We start from the raw sequence: 23,346 nt of genomic DNA, 5'->3' as shown, positions 1-23,346 counted from the left end.
CCACCCCCCACCCACCCCCACCACCACAACTAGGCCTTCATGCACAGCAGAAAACGAGCAAGAGATAAGCGTCAGCGTTTCATTCACTTCATGCTCAAGCACTGCTGAGAGTGCAGCAGACATCTGAGACAACTTGCGACCTCAACGACCTTGTGACCTCCAAGCTACACTAACTCTCATACTCCAAACAGCTGCAACGTAATCACAGTGACAAGTGCCTGTTGCTCTTTGCATTCAGTCTAAAAATTTGAAACTCATTCTAAAGGGTCTCACACTGTTATCATGTGCTATTCCATTTACACACAATAGTGTTGTGATTGGAAATCAAATAGGAATGTAATTACCATTCCCAATGTTGATGTTAATAGTTTACAGTAAAAATGGAGCGAAGGTCGTAAAGTATATGTATCTGTATTTCTTGGTATTACAAAATATCAGACCAGTTTTTGAGGTCATCGGGGGGGTTTTTTTCACAGCAGTCTGCAATGCAGCATATTAAATGCAGAACAGTAGTTATCTAACTTGCCCTCTTCCTGGAAATAAATCAAAAGATACTGGAAAAAAAACATCTGCAAAACAGACGTAATTGACTGCGTGATCAATAAAAGACTTGAGACTGGAAGGCAACACAGTGAAACCGATGGGAAATGTACATTACTGTGCAAAAGTCTCACTTGCTTTCTTATTTAAATGAGCTGGTAATAGAAAGACATGTACAGTTAGCAGGATTAAAGATTTCCACAAACTTTGAGAAAGGCACACGGTGCACGGGTCAAGGGAATACGATACATTCTGGATCCGGACCAGAGGATCGAGATAAGGGTGTGCCGCAAACATTTAATTTCATTCATTCAACCACTTTGACATCATTGGAACATGCTTTACTACTTTGTAGTCACAATCTGGAGGCTAATTTTAACTTGGTCTGCCCAAACCCTCGGGTCCCGCCCGCTGCTGGATTTAACTCCTTCCTCACACTCTCAAACACGACTGGAATTTGCATTGTCACCCAATGACTCTCTCTTTACTGACAAGAATGATTTCTTTCCTGAACTTGTAAATGTCTTTGAATCTATGATAGATGCATTTAAATGTTGTCAATGTGTGTTCTGTTAATAATCTACTTTTCCCTTTGCTTTGCCTTTGAATGCCTTGAGCTGCTCTTTTTATCAATAATTTTAGGTGTTGCGCTTTTGGTTGAGTGTCGCACAAAGGGGTACCTTGTGTATGAAATATCAATAAAATTTGCGTTGCCTTGCCTAACAAAAATCTAACAATGGCCTTTTTTTGCAGACTTTTGCAAGGCATTGTAAATATATGATACAGAAATAAAGTGATGACATGGCACACTGATGGGAGGACATGAAGCAGGACTGGCTCGAATACAAACACGAAGATGAGCCAAACAGATTGATTAACAAGATTAACAAGGACGTATTTAAAGTTGGGGTGGATGAGGTGTGTCGAGTAGGGGAGGGGGTGCAACATGAAATTGAAACCAACGCGTTACTGCACACAATACAACACTTTGATTGGTTGCACAAAACACTCCATCAAATGCTCACCCGTAACGGTGAATCAGTCACAAAAGCACAACATTCATTCATGAACACAACAGACTCTTGCCATTGATTACAAAAAAGGTTCGCCACCTTTTTTCACCCCCCCCATATGAAGACCACCGAGGACAGAAAGGAACATTCACCGTAGTCATGCCATGCAAAGGTAACCGTGAGATCCAGTTTCAATGCGTTGTTAGAGATCTTAACTCGTTCGGCTCAAATGCAACTATGAGTGTGCAAATGCAGTGGAGGCATGCACATGCAAGGCTCGTTGGGCAAGGGGGAGGACATTGTCGGGGGGGATAATAAATAGAAAGGAGAGGGTGATGAACATAGAAGCAAAGTAGGGGAGAGAGCGAGGGTCACCTCCCCTCTCCCATTGGCCACTGAGTGCACACAGACTGTGTGATGTGGATCATTCACAGAGCGGACACTTACAAACGTGGGAGTTTCAAGACTCTTACCAAAGGAAAAAAAAAAAAAAAGCAAGAAATAAAAAAAATCGCAAAAGAAAAATGCACGAAAACGTCGCAAGTAAATCAAAGAAAAAATATGGGTCAGAGGTCAACACGAGGTCGGCAGGAGGTCGGAGTTCGGAGAGCAGTAAGGAGGAGGACGAGTGAGGCTGCAAATGACATGTCCACAGAAAAAGAGGAGGACATATTCACAGGGAAGGACAACAGGGCTTCCAAAATGACATTCAGTTCACCAACAGCATTATTGGTTCAAAAGAAACTTCATGCAACATCGGGCATGACGAGTTCATCAAAATTCAACGGCAAAGTCTCTCCAGAATCAGAGGGTACATTTTATTCTCTCTATGTAGTTTCGACTGTCTTAACTGTGAAGGATCTTAGCAGGAGCATCGTCAGACAAAAAGTAAAGCAAGCACCCTAATTTCCTGTAGTTATTTTTTTAAATATACTTCCATATAATATCTATGGATATTTTTAAAAGAACGTGTTTTCCTTTGTATCCTTGCTGTACCCGTTCATGTCAAAAGACACGATCCGCGCCTCGCACAACACTTGCACCAGGCATAAAATTAGAACCGACCGACACAACCCTGACACATGATCTCCATGAAGTCAATAATTAGTTTAGTATGCACAACCTGATCTATTTAAAAGTAAAAAAACTTTAATTTAAGAGGGATGTAATTGCTTTTAATGACAGTTTTGAAAAAAGAAAAACCATGTCATTTTATTGTATTACTCCTAATGACATTAATTACTTTGACAGAGCTGAAAATGCCTTTGGGAGGCAAATGGGACAAGACGAGATGGCAATCAGGTTCACATCTGATGTGATCTGAATGATCTCTTCCTTTCTTTGGCTTTGGTTTCTGCTGCACGGTTACATCTCGTTACATTGTCTCCAGTTTTCACACAATTGCGCCAGCCAGGAGTGGCCAACTTTCCACCGGTGAAAATGGAGTCAATAGGATGGAAGGCACGTGTCAACGAAACCACAAGAAAAAGGAGTAAAGGACCACCGGATGTACTGACTTTTGCTCGTCAGGCAACACTTGGGATCGGTGAATGGTCTGCATCATGTGCAACAACGTGCTGCAATATGATGCAGGAATGCGTAGGTGGTGAATGCTTGCAGCTTATCAAAACATTTGTGGAGACAATTCTTGTATTTGATCTCATTAGATTCAGCTTCAGCTCTATCTAACGAGTGTAAATAAATGCTTTATAGTGGAAGGCACTGCTGGGGTTGAATGGCAGTAGGAGTGTCCTGAGTCCATGAGCATTTTGCTGCGGTTACATCCTGCAAAAGTCTCAAGGCAGCATTCGTACGCGTTAGATAAGCAGGGAAATAAGAGAGGGGGATTCGGAGAGGGCTTCAGAGGATGGAAGGGAGGGAGGTAAGATGGTACACAGTCAAACTTGGTGAGGAGCACTCACCATTGGTCATGGCAGGAGAGAGGTGCTCCCTCTCATGATGTCGTCTGCCGAGTTCACGAGAGCCTTGTCGGGGAGGCTGTGCTGGTTGGCCCTCAAGCATGGTGACGATGTCCATGCGGTCGATACTCTTCAGGGCTGCATACAAGGTCTCCACTGCAGCGGCGCAAGCCGACACACAAACAGAGGACTGTCAGGACAATCGGAAGCCGGACGGTGAATGTGACGAGAGAGCGATTTGGAGCAGCCTGCACGGACTTTTGGCTCTCTTGCCCTCACGAGTTGCCCACAAGTTGAGTAGCGCGGAACTCTGCTCCAGCAGGGAGTTGGGGTTCTCCACGCGGATCTTATTGATGTCATCCACACTCAGCTGAAGCTCACGAGCCAACTCTAAGGAGAATGAATCGCAAGATAAGCGCATTACAAGAACCTTGTTTCTGCCTATGTGCATAGAGGGATGACCGCTATCCACCTAAACAATTTTGAGTTTGTTGAATGAGCACAGAGGGAGACACGATGATGAGACGAGGTGAACACAGTTGGTTTTCAAAGACGAAAAGCAACACGCACAACATTTCTGTTGACTTACCGGCCCAGCTCAGTCCTAACTGTTCCGCGATCACGGCCATCTTTAGTTCAGTCCTCTCCATGGCGCTCATTGATGCTGCAAGTTACACATGTGACCAAAAAAAACCCAAATTGGCTGTTTTTGCTTATTAAGTTGATTTGGCAGCGCTACCACAAACATATTGAAACTAGGTAAATTGAAGCAACTTATTTCACAGCAAGGACATTTTTGACTAAATATGTGCAATTGGATTGGGTGATTCCTACCCATGGCGGGTTCGTTCAGTGCACTGTATCTTTCTCTTAGAGCCAGCGGGGTCAAAGTTCGTCTCCGGTCTTCACTTCCAATAATCTATCAATCAAGTACACAACAGTCAACATGGTATAAAGATCTCGACAAGACACACTGGCGGGTGCTGGTCATTCAAATGAGGGGGTATGCTCAGCTCCGCCTCAAACAGATCATCCAATCATCATGCAGAAACTGAGCATCCGCCCTGTAGACCCCCGGAGACGCCAAAAGCGGGATAAAACCCCGCATTTATCCAATGTATGGCCAGTTTTACGAAATGGCATAGCCCACTGAAGCTGTAGTCGCTCGGTGTTCGGCTGTGGCAAGCACCGTGGTGCAGCGGGCAATGAGAAGGAAGTTCATAATCATCAGTAGCTGATTATGAACAAAAGATGAAGTCATTCTAGTGTATTTTTAGTCAATCATATAGACAGACAGCAGTACATATTTCACCACTTTTTGGTGAGGATGCTGAGCTTCCCTCTCAGAACAATCGCGACTGCCAGAGACAGATGGAGAAGCGAGCTGGCTCTGATTTGTACCTTGACACATGGAGGCATGGTAATGTTGAGGTTACACAACACATGTTGACTGTCTTCATACTTGGTGGTCTTGCGAAGGAAAGACAGGAAACCAGTGTGCTCTTTGCTGCTGTCTCTCACCTTGCACACAAGCACCAAAGGAGCAATGAAGACACACTCTCGTGCTGTACAAGAACAGTTTCACTGCACATGTTGGCACCTTAACAGAGACAGGAAGTCTGTTATCTCTGAAGGCCTGGAAGCTGAAGCAGCGAGGCTGCTGGGTGGCCTTCCGCACTGGTACGAGATTGCCGGAACACTCCAGGTGAAGCGGCATTCCCTCCATCACCTGTGAGAGTAAGTAAGATTCGTAAATATTGTGTGTTGTGAAGCGATGCTTTTACAGTTTTGATCAACCGACCTCAATGTCCCTGCTGCGGGCCACCTCGGTGAAGTTCTCATGCTGTTCCAGGGTTTTATCCATCTTATCGTCTGTCATGCAGTAACAGCGCAGGCGACCTTCGCGTAACTCGTTCATCTTGGCGAAAACCACAAACTTTGCCATGTAAGGTACGGCTGACAGCTCTTTGTAGAGAAGGTTGGCAAAGGAGACAGACTCTGCTGTACGAGGACAGTCCGCCAGCCAGAACCTTTGAGGCACCAAAAAAAAAAAAATTGATGATATACATGCCTATATCGGCAATTAGCGACATTTTTAGAAGGGCATAAACAACAGCATTTTTTTCACAAATCGTGGCAGGGCTCAGTTTGCGATGTTGAATTGTCAATTACTTTTCCTGTACAGCTAATAAAGCTTTTGGAAAGTTTATTTTTTGCTGAATGAACCATGCTTGACATTTATGGTCAAGAAAATGAGCATTATCTGTTCTTTGAAGATGTCATTTTAGCTCCAGCTCATGCGCAAGTATATCTAATGTTGTCGCCCGTGGGTACTGGTGGGTGCATACATTGCAACCAAGTGAACTTACCGTGCAGATACATTGGTTGTAAAACTGGCACATTCGTTTGCGTAGATAAGCTTAGTGGTGCCAGTGATGTCCTCCCATTGGGCTGCAGCTGTCCCACCTAAGAAGGACAAGATGAGATTGAGGTGAATACAGATAACGCATCAAAATATTTGCAATCCTTAAAATGATATAAGGTTCCATGAAAGCTCGGACCAACAACTAGTCCTCCTGCCAAGTAGAAGGAACATGAAGTACCTATGACAGAGCAAAGCAGGCGCAGACTGGTGGTATCCCCCTCCCCGGAGTCTCGGGGGCTCTCCCGCCAGGACGGAGGCAGGGGGATGCGGAGGCCGATGGGTCGGTGGAATTTTCGCCGCCGAGGCTCCACCGTCACCACGGGGCTAAAGTTGGCTTGGTTACCAAGCAGCTTAGCAACCAACTCATCTGGAACGGGCTGAGCCTGAGGTCAAATGTCAGTGATGCAGGGGTGGAACACCACAACGGTGCAGAAGTGATGAAGCACAATGTGCAAATGTGGAAGGGATAGCAGGAAAGAGTCATGAGTTGACGTGAGGCAAGATGGGAAGGGAAAAACATGAGAACAGAGTAAATAACAGAAATCTAAACTAAGATTGCTTATTATAAGCATAGACAAAAATCAAACCAAACTGTGTGAGATAATAAAACATTTTTATTACGTGAGATTTGATATCAAAGGTTTGTATATATTTTGCCAACAAAGAAGAAACATAAAACATGACCAAAACAGCAACATAAACATTAAACTTAAGAGTGTGTGCTGAAACTTAGAACTGCATTCATTTTATTTTCAGTCATTTACCATTTTCCTATTGATTTTACAACATGAGTGGTAGTTTTAAGTTAGGAATAATTCATTAGGCTATCTATATATACATTTTGGTGTCTAACAAACATTAGGCACATGATGTGTTTACCACAGGGATGGGCAACTGGCGGCCTGCGAGACGCATGTGGCCCTCGTCCACTCTTAGAGAGGGAACGCTTTCAGGACCAACTTTAGTGCATTACACTACACTGTTTACACAGGTGAGTTAGCCAGACTGGTAATTTGAGGATTGGAATAACATGCAGGAAAAACATATGGTACAGTAGTATTCAGGGATGCACGCTAACTATCAGACGAATAACAACAGATGTTTCAAATAGACCGACATTGGTCTGTTTATTGACACTTTAATAATGTCTGGCGCAGACCTTCTCAAATAGGGGTGCGGTGTAATGTCAGGGTGAGCGCGTGCAAACCCAGGGAACATGTTTTTTTTTTTTTTTTTTGCTGTATTAAAATAAAGTGTAGTTGCACATTCACTACAGTAGGTGGCAGTGGTGCTCTCATTTTTCAAAGAGTGTACAAAGTGTAGGTCCTCTACAGAGGTGTACTTCTGACAAATGATACTATTTAAAGTAGTGGTAGAGAGGGGGAGGAGGGATATTTTCTTCTGGGGGAAAAAAAAACTTATTTTGGATCCCTAGGTAATATAATTTGAAAATCTTTGAGGAAGTTGATTTTTGTGAAAATGCACAAAATTAATTCTTCTCCTTCATGGTTTGCTGATCAGCACTTTTGTGCCATCTTTGAATGGGAATTTTTATGCAAGAGAGACCTTTGTACTGGGGAGTGGGAGGAAATCACAGTATGTGCTTATTTTTGGTAGTTTTTTCAGTGTGTATTTGAAAGTTAAAATATATGACGATAATGGTACTCTTCTGCAAGTTGGTTTTAAAAAAAGCCATATTTTGTCCTCATTAAAAATTACATTTTTATCATAGATCTGGTGAGGATGTGTGTGGTTCTATGCGGTCCCGCAGTAGCACTAACGAAAAATTGTGGCCCCATCATTTCAGTTGACCATCCCTAGTCTATCATTTCATTTATTTACAGTTATATATTCAGACATTATATTAATATCTATAACTGACATTGCTTTCCCTTATAGTCATATTTGTGAACTCGGGTTCATCAGTATTTGGACAAAATTAAAAAAAAAAATTGCACTTCAGAAATCTGATAATTTGTTCCATACTAGCTTGAAAAAAAAAAAAGAAAAGAAATGGTTGGTTACTGTACTGCTTAAACAAGATTTAAAATTAGATTTCTCATATTAAAATTTTTGTACCCAACAGTATGAATCAGATAATTGGACTGATAAATCTATTCTAAATTCCACTGTACATGGTTCTAATAAAATGATCAACAAGATTTTCTGACTATTGCAGTTGTGTAGCTGGTGTTTTTAAATTTCCACCAATGTGTCTGGTCCAGCTGATCATTGGAGTGAGCAAACACATACAGGAGATTCAAGGTCCAATAAAGAGGTCAAGTTTTTGTCGGGGACACATGCATGAGGCCACCTATTCTCAAAATACTTGAAATCAAAATCATAAAGAACAATAGTGGAATATATGACCATATATATATATGGACATAACTATTGGGTCAGTACAAATGTTATTTCCCTTACAAGACATTTTGAACACTATTCTGTGCTTCCAACTTTGTTGAAACCGATTGGATGGGTCATTTTCTGTTGCAGCACAAATATGTCCCAGTGCACAAAGTGAGGCCCAGATGAATTGAGGAAAAGAACTCAATCATAACACAGAATGCCCTCGAGTTCCAACATCGGTCACCTCTGACACAAATTCTGGATGAAGAAAACATTTTCTTCCATTTTTACATCCCCAAAATGTCCCCCAATTTATGTCCATACAGTGCATGAGTAAGGAAATGAGAAAAAAAAAAACAAAACACAAGGCCACAAAGTAGCTTACTAGGATAAAGGTGCAAAGTGCATGCACTGTGCGATGGTGACAGCAAAATAAAATCACAAGCATGCAAGGCAATAGCGGACATGAGGACGAATATATCCAACAGGCTTTTCTTTCATGATTCTGTCGTCCTTCCTTCCTTCTCCTCATCGTCCCATCTCACCTGCAGTCCCAGACGGACTCGCTTGGTGACCGCCGTCTCGGGAAATGTGGCCTGGACCAGCGGCACCAGTTTGCTCGTCAAGGAACCCCCCTCAGGCCCAATCAGGTCGCTCTCTTGCTGGACCCGCGACACAACGGCAAAATAAAGCGGGAAATCAGTTGAGATGATGCGGCGAATTCGCTTCTTCCCAAGTTCCTCCTGACTTTCCAAGTCTGACAAAAGAAAATGACCAAATGAAATGATCGTGCATCAGGCTGTGGTCATGCACACAGAGTGGAAAAATTCTCACCTTCGTCCATCCCATTGAGAATGGTTTCAAGAACCTCGTCACCATAGCGATTGCGGTGTTCCTTCCATACAGATCCATTCTCACTCCTCAGCACCACAAGCTCGCGGTCGCCACGACCCAGAGCCGCAAAGTGAGGGATCTCCACAATCACCGGCCTGTCACACGACATTATTTTATGAAAACTTCTTCACGTCATTTTATTTTTTTTATTTGTGTGTAGTGGGTGTTTGAACAATTTTAAATCCAACATATCCTGGTGGGATACCCCAGCCCACCTGCTCTGCAACGCTTTGGCTAAAACAAAGCAACCAGGAAGACCAATTTCGTCCTTACCCCAGAAACTGCATGCCGGCTGGGCCGAGGGAGATGATTCTGCTGGCCAGGCCCTCTCCCTCCACAAGCGGAGGTGGACTTGTGAGCTTCTGCGGCTTCACCAGGCGACAGGTGATGCGGGTGGGAGCCGCACAGGTCTTTGGGGGAATAATGACCCGCAGACCATTGTGCCTACTGCCTCGCATTGAGCCGCCTCGGGCATCCACCATAAAACTGACCAGAAACCTGTCGCCGGACAACATACAATTTCTTTTCACATCCTGATCACAGTTTAGGGTTGTTAAACGTTGTGCTGAGCTGACCCTGTGTGTATGGGACTGGCGACTGGGCTGACATTGTCGGATGTTTCAGTTGCTGGGCTGCTGGGAATCAGAGAGTCTTCATCATACTCTTTTGGCAGTGGAAGTGGAGTGTGCTGCAGACAGAACAAACTGATCATGAAACCGGTAAACCAACGCTGCAATATGTTTGACATGCAAATAGTAGACGCAGACAGAATTTAACATAATCCCCCCAAAATCTAACACTGAAATCTGTCTTCAAATGTTATGTTTGGTGGATAATGTAATGATTCACATTGTCAGAGTGGAATTTATTTTGTAATGTTTACTACCAGAAAAGAAAGTTCCGTGATAGCGTACAGTTTTACATCACTGCAAACTGCCACACCAATGAGCTTCAATGGACTCCAACACTATTAAATGATGCACGACATTAAAAGACATTTCAACAAATTACGAGTATGCAAAGTGACCTTGTTCATGAATTAGTGATGAATTTAGATGAAAAAGATCCTCTCATGCCAAATATGTGACGGTCAATTCATGCATGTGCTCAACCTGATCGAGCTCGTGTTCTTTCAGGATCACAGTCTCGGGTGAAACGCGGGGAATCCTGGGAATGGCTGGTGAGTAATTTCTGTTGAATGAGATACAAACAACCCAAAAATTTCAGATGGAGGTCATTTAGCTGGTGCTCTAGTGTTTTTTATTTCATAAGTAAATCCAAGTTGAGTCCCCTGGTATCCGGTTTGGCTCTTTCCCCTGTTTCCCACAGCCCCCTTACGCTGTGCCCAGCCCTCTCTCGTACTCCAGTGATTTCTTGGGGGAGAGGAAATCGTCATCATGGTCTTTCATGTCATCCATCTTCATGTACCTGGCCCCTTCTGTCCCCAGGAGCTCCTCTCCTTCATAGAACAACATGCCAAAGAGAGCCAACAGACCGAGGTCAGGTTGGTCAAACCGCAAAAATGGGAAAGACAGTGAGAGAGAGCGAAAAGGGCAAGGTGTTAATCAGCCGTTTGAAGGGTTAGACATCATGGAAACCGGGTGAGATGAAGCATGAGTGACGTGGATCTTGTTCATGCAAGTAGTAACATGACAACGAACACTTCAACGATGAAACATTGCCTCATCAAATGATAGGCATGATAAATGTGGTCAAGACTACAAGAATGATGACACATTAAGATGATTACGATAAACATAAAGTCTTCAGAACAGAGGGGACGGCATCAAAATCTAATGTCAGTAAAATTCATTACTTACCCTTCCAAAACATGACCATATTGTTTTTTTTGTTCAAAAGTAATGAAAAATATCATTTTTGACCATGTCAGCTACCATCTGAAAAAAGTGCACAGTTCACTTGTTCATATGGATTATTACTTCATGAGGGTCCTGGATTTTGTCTAGGATACTGCAAATACTAGATGAGTGTCATCACATTTAATACATCCTCTGAACATCCCCTGAGCCTCTTTTGTTATTTATCCATCTCTTTCTCCATTATCTGATCCGCTTATCCTCACGAGGGTCGCGGGCATGCTGGAGCCTATCGCATCTGTCTTTGGGAAATAGGCAGGGCTACACCATGAACTGGTTGCCAGCCAATCACAGGGCACACAGGGACGAACAACCATTTACAGTCACACCTGGGGACAATTTAGAGCGTCCAATCAACCTACTATGCGTGTTTTGGAAATGTGGACAGAAACCGGAGTACCCGGACAAAACCCACGGAGGCAAGGGGACAACATGCAAACTCCTTTGATATTTAGAGCAACAGTAAAAGCCAGTTAAAATACGAGATACTAATACTAACTTTATGACCCAGCATTGGTATAAGACTTCAAAGTCTTTAATATAATACATGCTATAATAAAACAGTAGTTGCTACAACTGAATCCTAACAGTGTACATTGGAGCTTTGTAAATACAAACAAGAGGCTAAAAGGAAGTTGCAGTCAGGTTATAATACTGAGACTTTAGACAGTTATCAAGTCTACCACAAGTGCTCAGTGATGCAAAATTTAGCCACGATTAGACCTACATCAACAACCCTATTACATCATTTTACATAACATTGTTTTCACGCATAGTTGCTCTCATACCACAGACATTCGAATTAGTGAGTGAGTGTTATTGCAGAGACATGTAACGGTGACAGACAGTGTGGCTACGTGCACATGGCGGTGAGAAACCGGAGAGGATACCACAGTGAACACCAGCACAGACAAGCTAGCAGAAGATAACAATGGAGAGGACGAGCTTGCAATGGAGACGCATACTGTACTTCATTACGTAAACCTCCCAATGGTACACATGGAGAAAAAAAGACATGCATACCTAATGTAAGCTGCGCAAGGCCTAAAAAAGTGAAAAAACAGTAAAAAAAAAAGAAGAACTGTGAGGCCAGTTCAATTCAATTTACAGCAAACTGGCTGTATTGTTATTTAACTGACGTGTCATACCTTCATCCTCGGACACATCCAGTATCTCGTCCACCGTTTCTGGGAAACTCATGCGGTGTTTTTCCGTGATTGTCTGAGGGGCATAGAAAAAGTACACGGACATTTGAATAGTTTGTTCGTACCGTTGTCCGCGTCATACCGAGATTTCAGACCTCCTCACCATGGAAACGGTCTCCTCAGTCACAAGCTTTAACACGTCAATCACAGAGATGTAGCCCAGCCTCTTGGCAATCGCGAGTGCTGACGTCCCATTCTAACGGACACAGACACACAATGATCCCACGGTAACGTTTCGTGACGGGGGAAGGAAAAGGTGCCGTCCTGCTCACCGTTGTTGTCTCGTTAGGCTGAGCTCCATGCTTCAGCAGCAGCGTGACAATGTCTGTGTGTCCTTGCTGGGCGGCCTGGTGCAGGGGAGTGTAGCCAAGCTAGATAAGATAAGAGACAGTTATCAGTACCACTTTCTTTCTTCCTTTCTTAATGCACTAACTACAGCTGCATGACATTGAACTAATGGCATTCCCTGAATGATGCACGACATCTCTACCTTTTCCTTTGTTAGGGCTTCTCTATGTGTCACTACACACTCATACACCAGAAAATGTTTATTTTACCCTGACACAGAAGCCTGATTGAAATTAATCGGTTGTACATTGTGTTTATAAAGCATTGCACATAAAAATGAATGCTGACGGTATGTCCCTGGCCATGTTCCAGGCAAATGTTTTACTCCATTTGATCTCCCCCAAACCTCGAAAGGAAGTGCCAAATCCTCCGCAACATCCATCATTTCCATGTCAACATAGACAAATCTACTTTTATTAAGCCTGAGAGGTTAAATTAGGAGAAGATGCCAGGGGCTCCTGCGTTACCCCCAAGCTACATCCTTCTGTCCGCATTGTACACACAACTACACGATATGCATTGAATAAATGGCTTGTCTGCAAATGCATAATTGCTTTTATAAGTTAGGATACGTTACACTGAGTGTTACAGTTGTATCAGTTAGTTCATGTACAGCCATTCCGCTGTAAATCTGTTGCAGATGAATTTCACAACCCGAAGGAGGAGCTCACCCGTGTTTTGCTGTTGACATTGGCCTGATGCTGCAGCAGGAACTTCACCATTTTGATGTTGCCATAGTGACATGCGACATGGAGAGGTGTGTAACCCATCTGAGATGACACATTTAAACAGTCAGGGACTTTTAACACTAATGCTTTAAAAAAAAAAAAAAAAAGACTGAAGTTCAATCATAATGAAGTTGATTATTTCATGCATAATAACTGATTGTATACATTTCATTCTTCATGATACATTTTTAGTTTCTGAGACATATCCATGGCAGTGATGGTAAAATAGTTTTATAAAGGGACCACGTGAGAAGTGGTTGTCGATAGGGCCACATCAACATGCTAACAATAGCATTGTTTTGATAAGTTGGAACTTGTGCAAATATGGTTGGAGTTGTTATAGTTATCGGAAATATAAGTGATGTGACTAAGTACATAAAAATGTTCAGTGACCTCTACTACTTAATGGCTGCTGGTCAAGTATTTTGACAATCATGAAACAAAAATCTATATTCAGTCGTTTTGAATTGACATTTACAGCACATACTAACATTATAACATGATTTAATCATGTTCGCAGTGCTTATCAAGTTTTCTGTATCTTTTGTTGTGCTGCCATTTTGATCACCAACTACTAACGCATATCTAGGCCATTGCATCGTTTTTAGAAACCTTACCCGCGTCGCCGCTTGAACCGAGGCTCCTTGCTTCACTAAAATGTCAGCAATGCCAACATGTCCCTCCTGTGCCACAAGATGGAGTGGTGTCAGTCCACTCTGAAGTGAAAAAAAAGAAAGAAAGAAAGAAGTCATACACGTTTTAAATCACACATGCACACAAATATGTCTAAACGGTCTTCTTGCCTTGTTGCCAAGGTTGACATTAGCCTGTTTGGAGATGAGCAGAGAGACCATGTCGGGCCTTCCTTCCTGCGAGGCCAGGTGGAGAGGTGTGACTCCCTGTAGAGACTCAGCATTGGCTGAAGCTCCATACTGCAACAGGCTGTTAGCCACCTCCATTTGATTCTGCTTGGCTGCGATATGCAAGGCGGTGTAGCCGTTCTAAATACAAATTATGAGGGGCAGTTACAAATGAGTCCCGTCGCATGAATCACATTTACTGTATGAATGAACTTAATGATCCCTTACCCTGGCTGCACTGTGTGGTGAACCCCCCTTGCTGACAAGCAGGTTGACAACATCCAGGTTGTTGTGATGCACAGCGACGTGCAGTGGAGTCAGACCATTCTGCAAGAATGTATCACGGTAAATACATACGCAGCATGCCGGATAGGTCTGAACTGACTTGTATGGAGTTTAACACAGTCTCCAAACAGTTTTCCAAGAGTTTCTTACCTTCCCGGCGGCATTAGGGTTCGCTCCCCTTTCCAGCAACAGCTCAGCCACATCTACCTTGCCGTACTTGGAAGCCACATGAAGCGGAGTAAACCCTTTCTGCACAGACACCATTGGGAGTATGGACCCGTTATTGAACAGTCAGAAGACCGAAACAACCAAACGGGACTTTGCGTCATACCTTAGTCATCTTCGTTTGCTGTGCTTCCATGTCCAGCAGGATACGCACAGTTTGCACGTGACCCTCCCGGGCTGCGATGTGAAGAGGCGTGTGTCCTGCTGTGGTTGTGGAGTTTGGTTTGGCTTTGTGCTCTAAAAGCAGTTTCACAATCTCCTTGTGGCCCATTCGAGACGCACAATGCAGGGGTGTTTGGTCATCCTAGCAAATGTGGTGAGAGATGCTATGAAATGTACTCATTTACATAACTGGTTGCTTCACTGTGATGTTTAGCTTAACACATTTAAGGTTGCTGCTTTGGTGTGTGGAGAGAAAATTGATTTAAAGTTCTAAATGCAACTAAGAATTCAGAATATTTTATTCATTTTTCAAATCCCATTTAAAGATTGGGATTTTGATTCGTGTTTAGGCATTTACTCTTTGCCTACAATGTCATGCATAGATAACTCCTCTCCTTTCCCAACAGCACTTTCAAACAGTAAATTATGCCTTCGTCACATCTCAGCTGGATTACTGTCATGCACTTTTGTTTTGGAGTCAGCTAAGCCTCCATCAAGCGTCTCCAGTTAGTCGAAAATGCTGCTGCTCATCTCTTCATTGGTACTTATAAGAGGGAGCACATAACTACTACTCTGACGTTCCTTCACCGACTCCCTATCCATTTTAGAATTCTTTTTAAGATTATATTATTTGTTTTTAAATCTTGAAATGGTCTCGCCTCATCTTACCTCTCTGAGGTCTCTTACCCCTTTGCACCTGCCCAGTGGCTTGCGTCAGCGGTCCAGGTGCTATTAGAGGTACCGAGGACTATGTAAGGGCTCAGAGGGGATCAAGCCTGTTCGATTGCTGGTTCGTCTCTTCAAAATGACCTCCTGCTAAAGCCCCCTCAATGCCCGTCTTGAAAATGTGTCTTATATTACATTGTTATTCTTTGGCTTTTTACTCACTATGAGACTTGGTTTTAGTTTTACTGTTTTTGTGCTTTTTACCGTCTTCATTATTCATTTATTGTTTTAACCATCTTTGTTGTTGTGTGACTTATTTTTGTTCCATGGCACTTTGTAAGCAGCGGTGGTTGTTTTAAAGTGCTCTATAAATACAGTTGAGTTGAGTTGAGGTGATGGAAGTGTAAATATCCACCTTGGCTTTGGCATCCACTGGTGCTGCATTCTGTAGTAAAAACTCTGCCACCTCAACGTGTCCTGCCCGAGAAGCCATATGGAGGGGGGTTTCGACTTTCTGCCCACGCACACACACACAAATGACAAATACATACATCAACTACATCATCAAAATCAAAATGAATGTACCGCATCACTTCTTAAAGAAGATCGGCACAGTAACCCAGACGCTCTGACTAAGCTTGTCATCGAAGAATATAACTCACCACATTAGAAGCACTGGGCGAAGCTCCTTTCTGCAGAAGGATCTTGGCAATGTTGAGGTGGCCCATGAAAGATGCCACATGCAAGGGCGTCAAGCCAGACTATTTAAAAACAATGTTGCTTTAGAAGGACTATGGCCATTGGGTATATAAGAACACAAATAATTATGATATGTTATTTTGAAGTACAGGAGGTCTCCAAGTTACGGATGTTTGTAATTTCATATTTGTAACCTTGTGCCACATCATACTGTATGATAATGTAGTTCCTCTTTCTGCCGCAACATGCCAAGCGGTTATGCTCCTTACATGCATTTCCAACACTCATCTATGATGAGAAGAGGAAGACTACTTCCGTGAGCTTGTCAGGTGCCATTAAACACCAAAAAAGAAGAAGAAGAAGAAGAATGAAGACAACTCAGGCTGCTGAAAACTCAGCAATGCTTTCGTGAGCACCTGAGTCCCCAACAATGCCAATTCAGCAGCTCACTTGAACTTGGCACTCTTAAAGGAATCCACCAAAAATAAGAAATCTCCGGCGATCATATTTGCCTATCACCACCAATAACTTCTCTTAACTCCACTTCCGTTTATGTATTCACACTCTAAAGGTAAGTTACAGTACAGTAAGACTGTGGTGCTTGTTGACATAATTCCTCCATGGAACTAATCGTTGCGGGGTGCATTCGGGAAGGAGTGGTTTGTGTGTGGTGGACTTCCAGTTGACTGCGTGTTTTTGGCCATCAAAAGGAGTAAAGTATTTATTGAGACACGTCCGGTGTCTCCTTTTCTTTGGCACCTCACGACAGGTTTTTTTTTGTGTAATGACCTCAAATGGCAATTATAGATTGGAAATGCATGTGTCTCAACTTAAGAACAATTCATCTTGTGAACAACTTCTTGGAACCTACTGCATTCATAAACTGTGAACCCCCCGTACTTCATTTCTTTACCTCAGTCACAGCCTCTAATGATGCTGCGTGTTTGAGCAGAAGATCCATCACGCGCATGTGGTTCTTTTTACAAGCAATATGCAAAGGAGTAAAGCCGTTCTGAAAATAGGAAAATAATTTATCTTCAGTACATAATGTGCATACATTTTTAGCTGGAAAAGTTCAATTCAAACGACCTCACCAGACACTTCTTTAAGTTTACGCTACAATAATAATTTTCAAAGGAGACAAGGACACTACGACGACACTGTATGACATACATTGCAAGGGCAATTCTTGCAATGATCCTTTACAGAACTAATGCTCTGCTTTAATAAGCAAGAATTAATTCAATGATGTGTTTGCAGATTCCTGATGTGGTTAAAGTTTTCAGAAGTAAAGCATTGCAGAACTTCTTATGAGCTCACCACCTATGGGAGGTGGCCAATGAGGTTGGATGCTTTGAGGGCTGGGTGCCAGCCGAATTCGGGAGCCTTGGGCGCTGCAGTGTCAAGCTACATAAATTGGCTGTCGGGACGTAGAATGTTGCCTCTCTGGCAGGGAGCAGCACACACTGGTGTGTGAGGTTGAGAAGTTCTCATTGAATGTCATCGGGCTTACCTCCGGCTCATCAGATTTAGGAGAAACGGTGTTGATTTCATCCTGGCTGTGTAACAGGGGATCAGCTCTACACAATCCACAGATGCATGGGGGTTCACCCAACCAGTCTACATGTGTTTTGTGGACTTGGAAAAATCATTCGATCTAATCCCCTAAGAAGATCTATGGTGGTTGCTTCGAGAGTATCGTACATGGGTAACCTGATACAGGCTGGTCAACCCCTGTAATGACTCGTGTCAGAGTTTAGAGCTCTAAGTCGGATTTGTTTCCAGTGTTGGATGGACTCCACTATGGCTGCTCTTCGATTCTGCTCATAACCTTTGTGGATAGATTTCTAGGCGGAGACATGATGTTGAGGAGGTCCGGTTTGGTGACCACATCCCTGCTTTATGCAGATGATCTGCTACTGTTGGCTTCATCAAGCCGTAATCTCTCACTGGACCAGTTCACAGCTGGGTGTGAAACAGTTGAGATGAAAATCAGCACCTCCAAATCTGATACGATGCTACTCAGTTGGAAAAGGCTGGGGTGCTCTCTCCGGGTCGGGAACGAAATTGTGCCTCGATTGGAGGATTTCAAGTACATTGGGGTATTTTTCATGATTGAAAGAGGAATGGAGCGGAAGATAGATAGACCGCTCAGTTCAGCGTCAGCAGTAATGCAGACTCTGTATTGATCTGTCATGGTGAAGAAGGAGCCCAGCCAAAAGACAAAGCTGTTGATTTACTAATATATCTACGTTCCTACTCTCACCTATGGTCACAAGCTTTGGGTCTTGACCGAAAGAGCAAGATGGCGCATACAAGCAGCCGAAATGAGTTTCCTCATGAGGGAGACCCGGTTATCCGTTAGAGAAAGGCTGAGAAGCTTCGTCATTCAGGTGGAGGAGCCAGGAGAGGTGGCTCGGGCATCTTGTTAGGATGCCTCCTAGATGACTTTCTGGTGAGTTGGTATGGACGCGTCCTACTGAGAGGAGGCCCCAGGAAGACTCTGAATACGTGAGAGACTATGTCACCCAGTTGACCTGCGAACACCTGAGGATTTCCCCAGAAAACTTGGACAAAGAAGCTGGGGAGATGGAAGTCTGGGCTTCTTTGCTTAAGCTGCTGCCTCTGTGTCCAGATCCCGGATAAGATGAAGAGAATGGATGAATGAAAAACTGCAGTAAACTAAGAGGCGTTTATAATGTTTAGCTTATTTTAGTGCTCGTAGGCTAACTGAAATATTAAAAACACTTCGTGTGTGATACAGTGCAGTTCTACACAAAATAAACTTTTTAACACTTTGTAAAAGCAGATCTCTTACAGCTCATGTCATGGATCTCATTCGATTGAGCAGGTCTACCTGAAGCTAAGTATATAGTGTGGTAACAGGTTTAAAAGTCACTGACCAGTGCCCGAGAGTTGGGTTTGGCCCCCTTGTCAAGCAGAACTTTTGCCATTCGGTGGTGTCCACAGTGTGCGGCCACATGTAGAGGTGTTAGGTGGTCCAACGTGATGTCATCAATGTCTGCGTTGTACTGCAGAAGCTGCTTGACGCAGTCTGCATGGTCCCCTTGTGCTGACATGTGGATTGGAGAAAGGCCATTCTGGGAAAAAAAGAAATGTTGACATTCAAGTACCTTGAAAAACTGCAGATATATATGATATTATATACTATGAAAAATTATTGTCAGTATTAGTTTTAGTTTGCTTGAGAAAAAAGGTTCTTGACTCAAAATGGATTACCTTGGTCTTGGCCTGGATGGGGGCCCCATTGTCAAGCAGAATTTCTATTATTCTGACGTGACCATTTCTAGCTGCACAGTGCAGAGGAGTGAGCTCATCCTGGTGAGAGACAGTATCTTTTAGTGGCAGTGAAAAGCACGGAGTGAATCCAAGACTGTGATAAGATGCTGCACCTTGGTCTTGGCATCTATTTGTGCCCCTCTATCCAGGAGGAGTCGGACCATGATCACATTCCCCCGTCTGGATGCGATGTGCAGAGGTGTAATGCCGTTCTATATAGATATATAGACGCAATTAGATCCACACGCGAAATTAGTGGAAAAAAAGAAATCACACGAGCATACAATGTTCCCCCGCTATATGCTGATACATCATTCGCACACCTGCTGTATCATAATTTAAAAAAACAAAACTATTTTTTTACAGTCAAGTCCAAATTTAGAGCTGTGCGCCTTTCATGTAGTGCGGAATGTTGTGCGGAAACATGCCGGGTAGCACTGAGATCGACTGTCAGAGATGCAGCAAATGAAGAATAGCAAACAGAAGAGGCAGAAAAGGTCCCCAAGCTCCAAACTCCAGTAATGGTTGTTGTTCCTACAGAACATGGACAATATATATACCTGTGAGTATTGCTGTATGCTCTTTTTGAATATGTTGCTGTTTCCTTGTTTGCTTTGAAAGTGTATCATTACTGTCATCTATTTTCGTTAGCCTGTGGCATTTTGAGTTATATGTTAGCATGAAGCTAGTAGGCTTTTTGTCGAAATCGATTTGTTGAACATTTCGGCGTTTCAACATCCAATGCTTTATTCTTGCTTGTTTTATGGGTCCGTTTTGAACTTCAAATAGGAGCTTGAATGAGGTAGCCTTTGCCTCATATTTGGAGAACTGGAAGTGAGCGCAGGAGAAGAAGCACTAAGATTCACAGCACTTTAAAAAACAGGTTTTAACAAGTTTAAGTGTGTTTTATTAAGTTTCAGTGTTTTTAAAGGTGTTTAAAGCTTCTGAGAGGATAAAAAATATACATATAGGTGTCTACAGTGCAGATTTTCACCTATTATGGTTAGGTCGGGCATGTATCTCCCACTATAAATTGGGGTTCACTCTATAGTAATTCCATACCTTTGGGGTGAAATTAACATTGGCTCCTCTGTTGAGAAGAAGTTGGGCAACGTTCAAGTTTTCATAATGTGCAGCAATGTGGAGGGGTGTGAATCCAGTCTGCAAGGACAACAAAGTGGTACCTAAGTGTCACTCATTCAATGGATGATCATAACTCCAACAGCATCACGTACCTTGCTGAGCACATCAGGGTTTGGGTCATTCTGCAGAAGCACTGCAGCCGTGCGTGTATCGTCATTGCGTGCTGCAATGTGCAGCGCAGGGAGGCGGACCTTCCCCTTGGTGCCGTAGTTGATGAGCAGCGCTACAATATTTTCATGGCCCTGTTGTAGAGCCACAGCCAGAGGAGTGAATCCATCCTGTAGAAGACGGCAGAAACTCAGAAGGCAGGTTGATTGCACACAGACAATTAGAGCAATGTCAGCGGTGAAGGCTGATGAGCACACAACACGATGGTTTGACAACGAGTCAGGATCAGCAGGATATCATCGAGCAGATTTGTTGGATGACTGATTGAACACGTCTCTTGCTCTTTGGTACCTCAGTTGGAACGCTCTGATTAGCCCCGTTCTCCAGAAGAAACTTCACAACCTCTAGATGGTTTTCTTGTGCAGCCATGTAGAGTGGAGTGAAACCCTTCTGTCTCAGAAATAAACACACACACACGCACGCACGCACACACAGCAGAGATGCCAAAAGCGACGAGATAGATAGTTACACATACACATAACAAGGATGCACACCGATACTCACAAATATAGAAGCAAAGACACATGTGAACATCGGCATTGTCAGTACAATACAATGGTTTCACAGTAGGCGCCGGATAGAAAAGCAGCTGAGAGAGAGAGAGAGAGAGAGACAGAGAGAGAGAGAGCACACAGCATGGGGGGCCTCACCTGCGACTGAGCATTGACATTGGCACCGTAGTTAACCAGCTCTGTGACCACCTGCTCCTGTCCCGCCAGGGCAGCAATGTGCAGGGCCGTGTTTCCTTTCTGGGTAAACACCGATACGCGGGAACAAAAGTACACAGTTACGGTGACAAATGGTGCTGAACATGTTTGAACAGTTTCGTCATTCTGTATGCTAATATCATATAGTGGACGTGGAGATAAATATTCTGACGTGTAATGATCCGGGACCCCCCGACTCTCGTGAGGATAAGCGGCTTGGAAAATGGGTGGATGGATGAATGATTGGGGATCACTGGAAATTTTGTTGTTTGTCGTTTTCAATTGTCTTCTTTCAAGAAACGACTGATTCAATGCGCAAAAGTATTCAGCATCAAAGGCAACTAATATACCGTCTGATTGTTTGAGTGGCCATAACTCCGTCTGCAACTCAACTCACTTTATTTATAGAGCGCTTTAAAACAAGCAAGGCTGCATCCAAAGTGCTGTAGATAAAGTAAAACTCAGATTTATAAAAACAAAGACGGTTAAAACACTAAATGAATAACATAAAAACAGTAAACACAATAAAACACAAAAACAATGTTGATTCTCATGCAAATGTACTTTCAGTTTAAAGATGAACAGAAAGGAAAAACAAAAAAAGAAGAAAAAAGAGAAAAAGAAAATGGCTGCTGGCGAGACAACAGTTTGCTTCCTGAACATCTACTTGTTTTATTTAACTAAGAATATTGATTAACATTGCTGCACAATCACTCCGCATTTGCATTTCATCAACAGTTTTGGTAAAAATGTCATTGGTGCGGACAGACTGCTGCTCGGCGAGTTACCTTTGTTGTCGTCTCCAGTGCAATTCCATTGTGAAGTAACTCCAGCACCATTTTGACATGGCCTTCTTTTGAGGCCAGATGAAGCCCATTGAGCCCATTCTGAGGGGGAAAATCATTTTATAGGCAAGATTTACACAATGATTCCCGAATCAATAAAGCATAGTGCCACTGAGTTAACCAGACAGGCACACGGAGTATGTAGACCATGCATGATAAAGATTTAGTTTGTTGACACAGAAGCCAAAACACGCACAAACCAGACCAGGCCATAACTGACACAGTGCACCACAGATCATTCCCAAAAATAAAGTCTACAAAGATGAAAATGAGAATGAAACCATTTTCATTGGATTAATGATAATGACAGCAGAAGAAACGAACGGCGGCAGAGGAGGAGGACTGGAGCGAGATGGCAGGCCGTTGGTCTCGTGGCTGGGAAGAATACAAGCCGTGTGGGATAGGTCTGACCTCACACAGCCTTCATTCAGCCGCACAGGACATGTGAGGTTGGACCTTTCCCACACCACTGATATTATTCCTCTGAGTGGAGAGACCACAGCAGACCATCACTCTACGGCAAATGCAGGAGAGGGGTGTGACAAGGAAGGAAAATGCAAAATAACGAGGGAGAATTAAAACAGCACACTAATACCGAGGGGGAGGCTGTTGTTGGGTTGAGAGATAAAGGAAAACAGACTGAAGCAGTGTGCCGGTGAGCAAGCCATTCTAAAGACACCAACATCACCATCGCCATAGTAAAGAGGCACCCTCACTCCAACTCCCACCCCATTGGACCAAAATATTAAGCGAGCGTAAGTCACACGGGCAGGATGGCAATGCATCATGTTCAAGTCACAACCAGCAGTGCCGGTCAATTTGTATCATTGACATCTGGGGCTTTATTTTAGAAGACAGCGTGCGTGTGCGCTGCATAAAAAGTGGCACATCTTGATTTTCTTGCCTGGTGTGGCTCCTATTGTGCAACTTGTCCTTTCTCTGCCGTGAGTACGCGCACTCATGCAGAGAAAGGCGGAATAGCGAGGGA

At 43.4% G+C, this 23,346-nt stretch overlaps 1 protein-coding gene across 10 annotated transcripts in view; it reads right to left on the bottom strand.

Annotated features, from left to right (window-relative positions):
* The window catches only part of ank1a (ankyrin 1, erythrocytic a), an 81,833-nt gene that overhangs the window by 12,951 nt on the left and 45,536 nt on the right, over nucleotides 1–23,346 (bottom strand). For 5 of the 10 annotated variants that reach the window (XM_019861320.1, XM_019861330.1, XM_019861355.1 and 2 more), the window contains 36 exons: nucleotides 22,302–22,400; nucleotides 21,457–21,555; nucleotides 21,098–21,196; nucleotides 20,731–20,916; nucleotides 20,558–20,656; nucleotides 19,609–19,707; nucleotides 19,436–19,534; nucleotides 19,099–19,296; nucleotides 17,109–17,207; nucleotides 16,159–16,257; nucleotides 15,912–16,010; nucleotides 14,775–14,972; nucleotides 14,594–14,692; nucleotides 14,387–14,485; nucleotides 14,102–14,299; nucleotides 13,916–14,014; nucleotides 13,242–13,340; nucleotides 12,495–12,593; nucleotides 12,326–12,418; nucleotides 12,166–12,238; nucleotides 12,041–12,061; nucleotides 10,479–10,599; nucleotides 10,253–10,331; nucleotides 9,716–9,828; nucleotides 9,414–9,638; nucleotides 9,081–9,235; nucleotides 8,792–9,003; nucleotides 6,076–6,280; nucleotides 5,842–5,938; nucleotides 5,274–5,502; nucleotides 5,073–5,201; nucleotides 4,874–4,993; nucleotides 4,307–4,391; nucleotides 4,062–4,136; nucleotides 3,731–3,862; nucleotides 3,476–3,628 (listed from right to left, as the gene is read on the bottom strand). In XM_019861320.1, the coding sequence (XP_019716879.1) occupies nucleotides 3,476–3,628; nucleotides 3,731–3,862; nucleotides 4,062–4,136; nucleotides 4,307–4,391; nucleotides 4,874–4,993; nucleotides 5,073–5,201; nucleotides 5,274–5,502; nucleotides 5,842–5,938; nucleotides 6,076–6,280; nucleotides 8,792–9,003; nucleotides 9,081–9,235; nucleotides 9,414–9,638; nucleotides 9,716–9,828; nucleotides 10,253–10,331; nucleotides 10,479–10,599; nucleotides 12,041–12,061; nucleotides 12,166–12,238; nucleotides 12,326–12,418; nucleotides 12,495–12,593; nucleotides 13,242–13,340; nucleotides 13,916–14,014; nucleotides 14,102–14,299; nucleotides 14,387–14,485; nucleotides 14,594–14,692; nucleotides 14,775–14,972; nucleotides 15,912–16,010; nucleotides 16,159–16,257; nucleotides 17,109–17,207; nucleotides 19,099–19,296; nucleotides 19,436–19,534; nucleotides 19,609–19,707; nucleotides 20,558–20,656; nucleotides 20,731–20,916; nucleotides 21,098–21,196; nucleotides 21,457–21,555; nucleotides 22,302–22,400 (4,483 nt within the window). The remainder of the gene's footprint in view (nucleotides 1–3,475; nucleotides 3,629–3,730; nucleotides 3,863–4,061; nucleotides 4,137–4,306; nucleotides 4,392–4,873; nucleotides 4,994–5,072; nucleotides 5,202–5,273; nucleotides 5,503–5,841; nucleotides 5,939–6,075; nucleotides 6,281–8,791; nucleotides 9,004–9,080; nucleotides 9,236–9,413; nucleotides 9,639–9,715; nucleotides 9,829–10,252; nucleotides 10,332–10,478; nucleotides 10,600–12,040; nucleotides 12,062–12,165; nucleotides 12,239–12,325; nucleotides 12,419–12,494; nucleotides 12,594–13,241; nucleotides 13,341–13,915; nucleotides 14,015–14,101; nucleotides 14,300–14,386; nucleotides 14,486–14,593; nucleotides 14,693–14,774; nucleotides 14,973–15,911; nucleotides 16,011–16,158; nucleotides 16,258–17,108; nucleotides 17,208–19,098; nucleotides 19,297–19,435; nucleotides 19,535–19,608; nucleotides 19,708–20,557; nucleotides 20,657–20,730; nucleotides 20,917–21,097; nucleotides 21,197–21,456; nucleotides 21,556–22,301; nucleotides 22,401–23,346) is intronic. The other 5 variants (XM_019861344.1, XM_019861390.1, XM_019861373.1 and 2 more) reach the window with 4 other exon arrangements.

This window comes from Hippocampus comes, unplaced genomic scaffold, assembly GCF_001891065.2.
Source record: "Hippocampus comes isolate QL1 unplaced genomic scaffold, H_comes_QL1_v1.1 scaffold147, whole genome shotgun sequence".
NCBI classification, from domain to species: Eukaryota; Metazoa; Chordata; class Actinopteri; order Syngnathiformes; family Syngnathidae; genus Hippocampus; species Hippocampus comes.
Note: the sequence above shows the minus strand (reverse complement) of the source record. Positions and strands in the feature narration are given on the sequence as shown.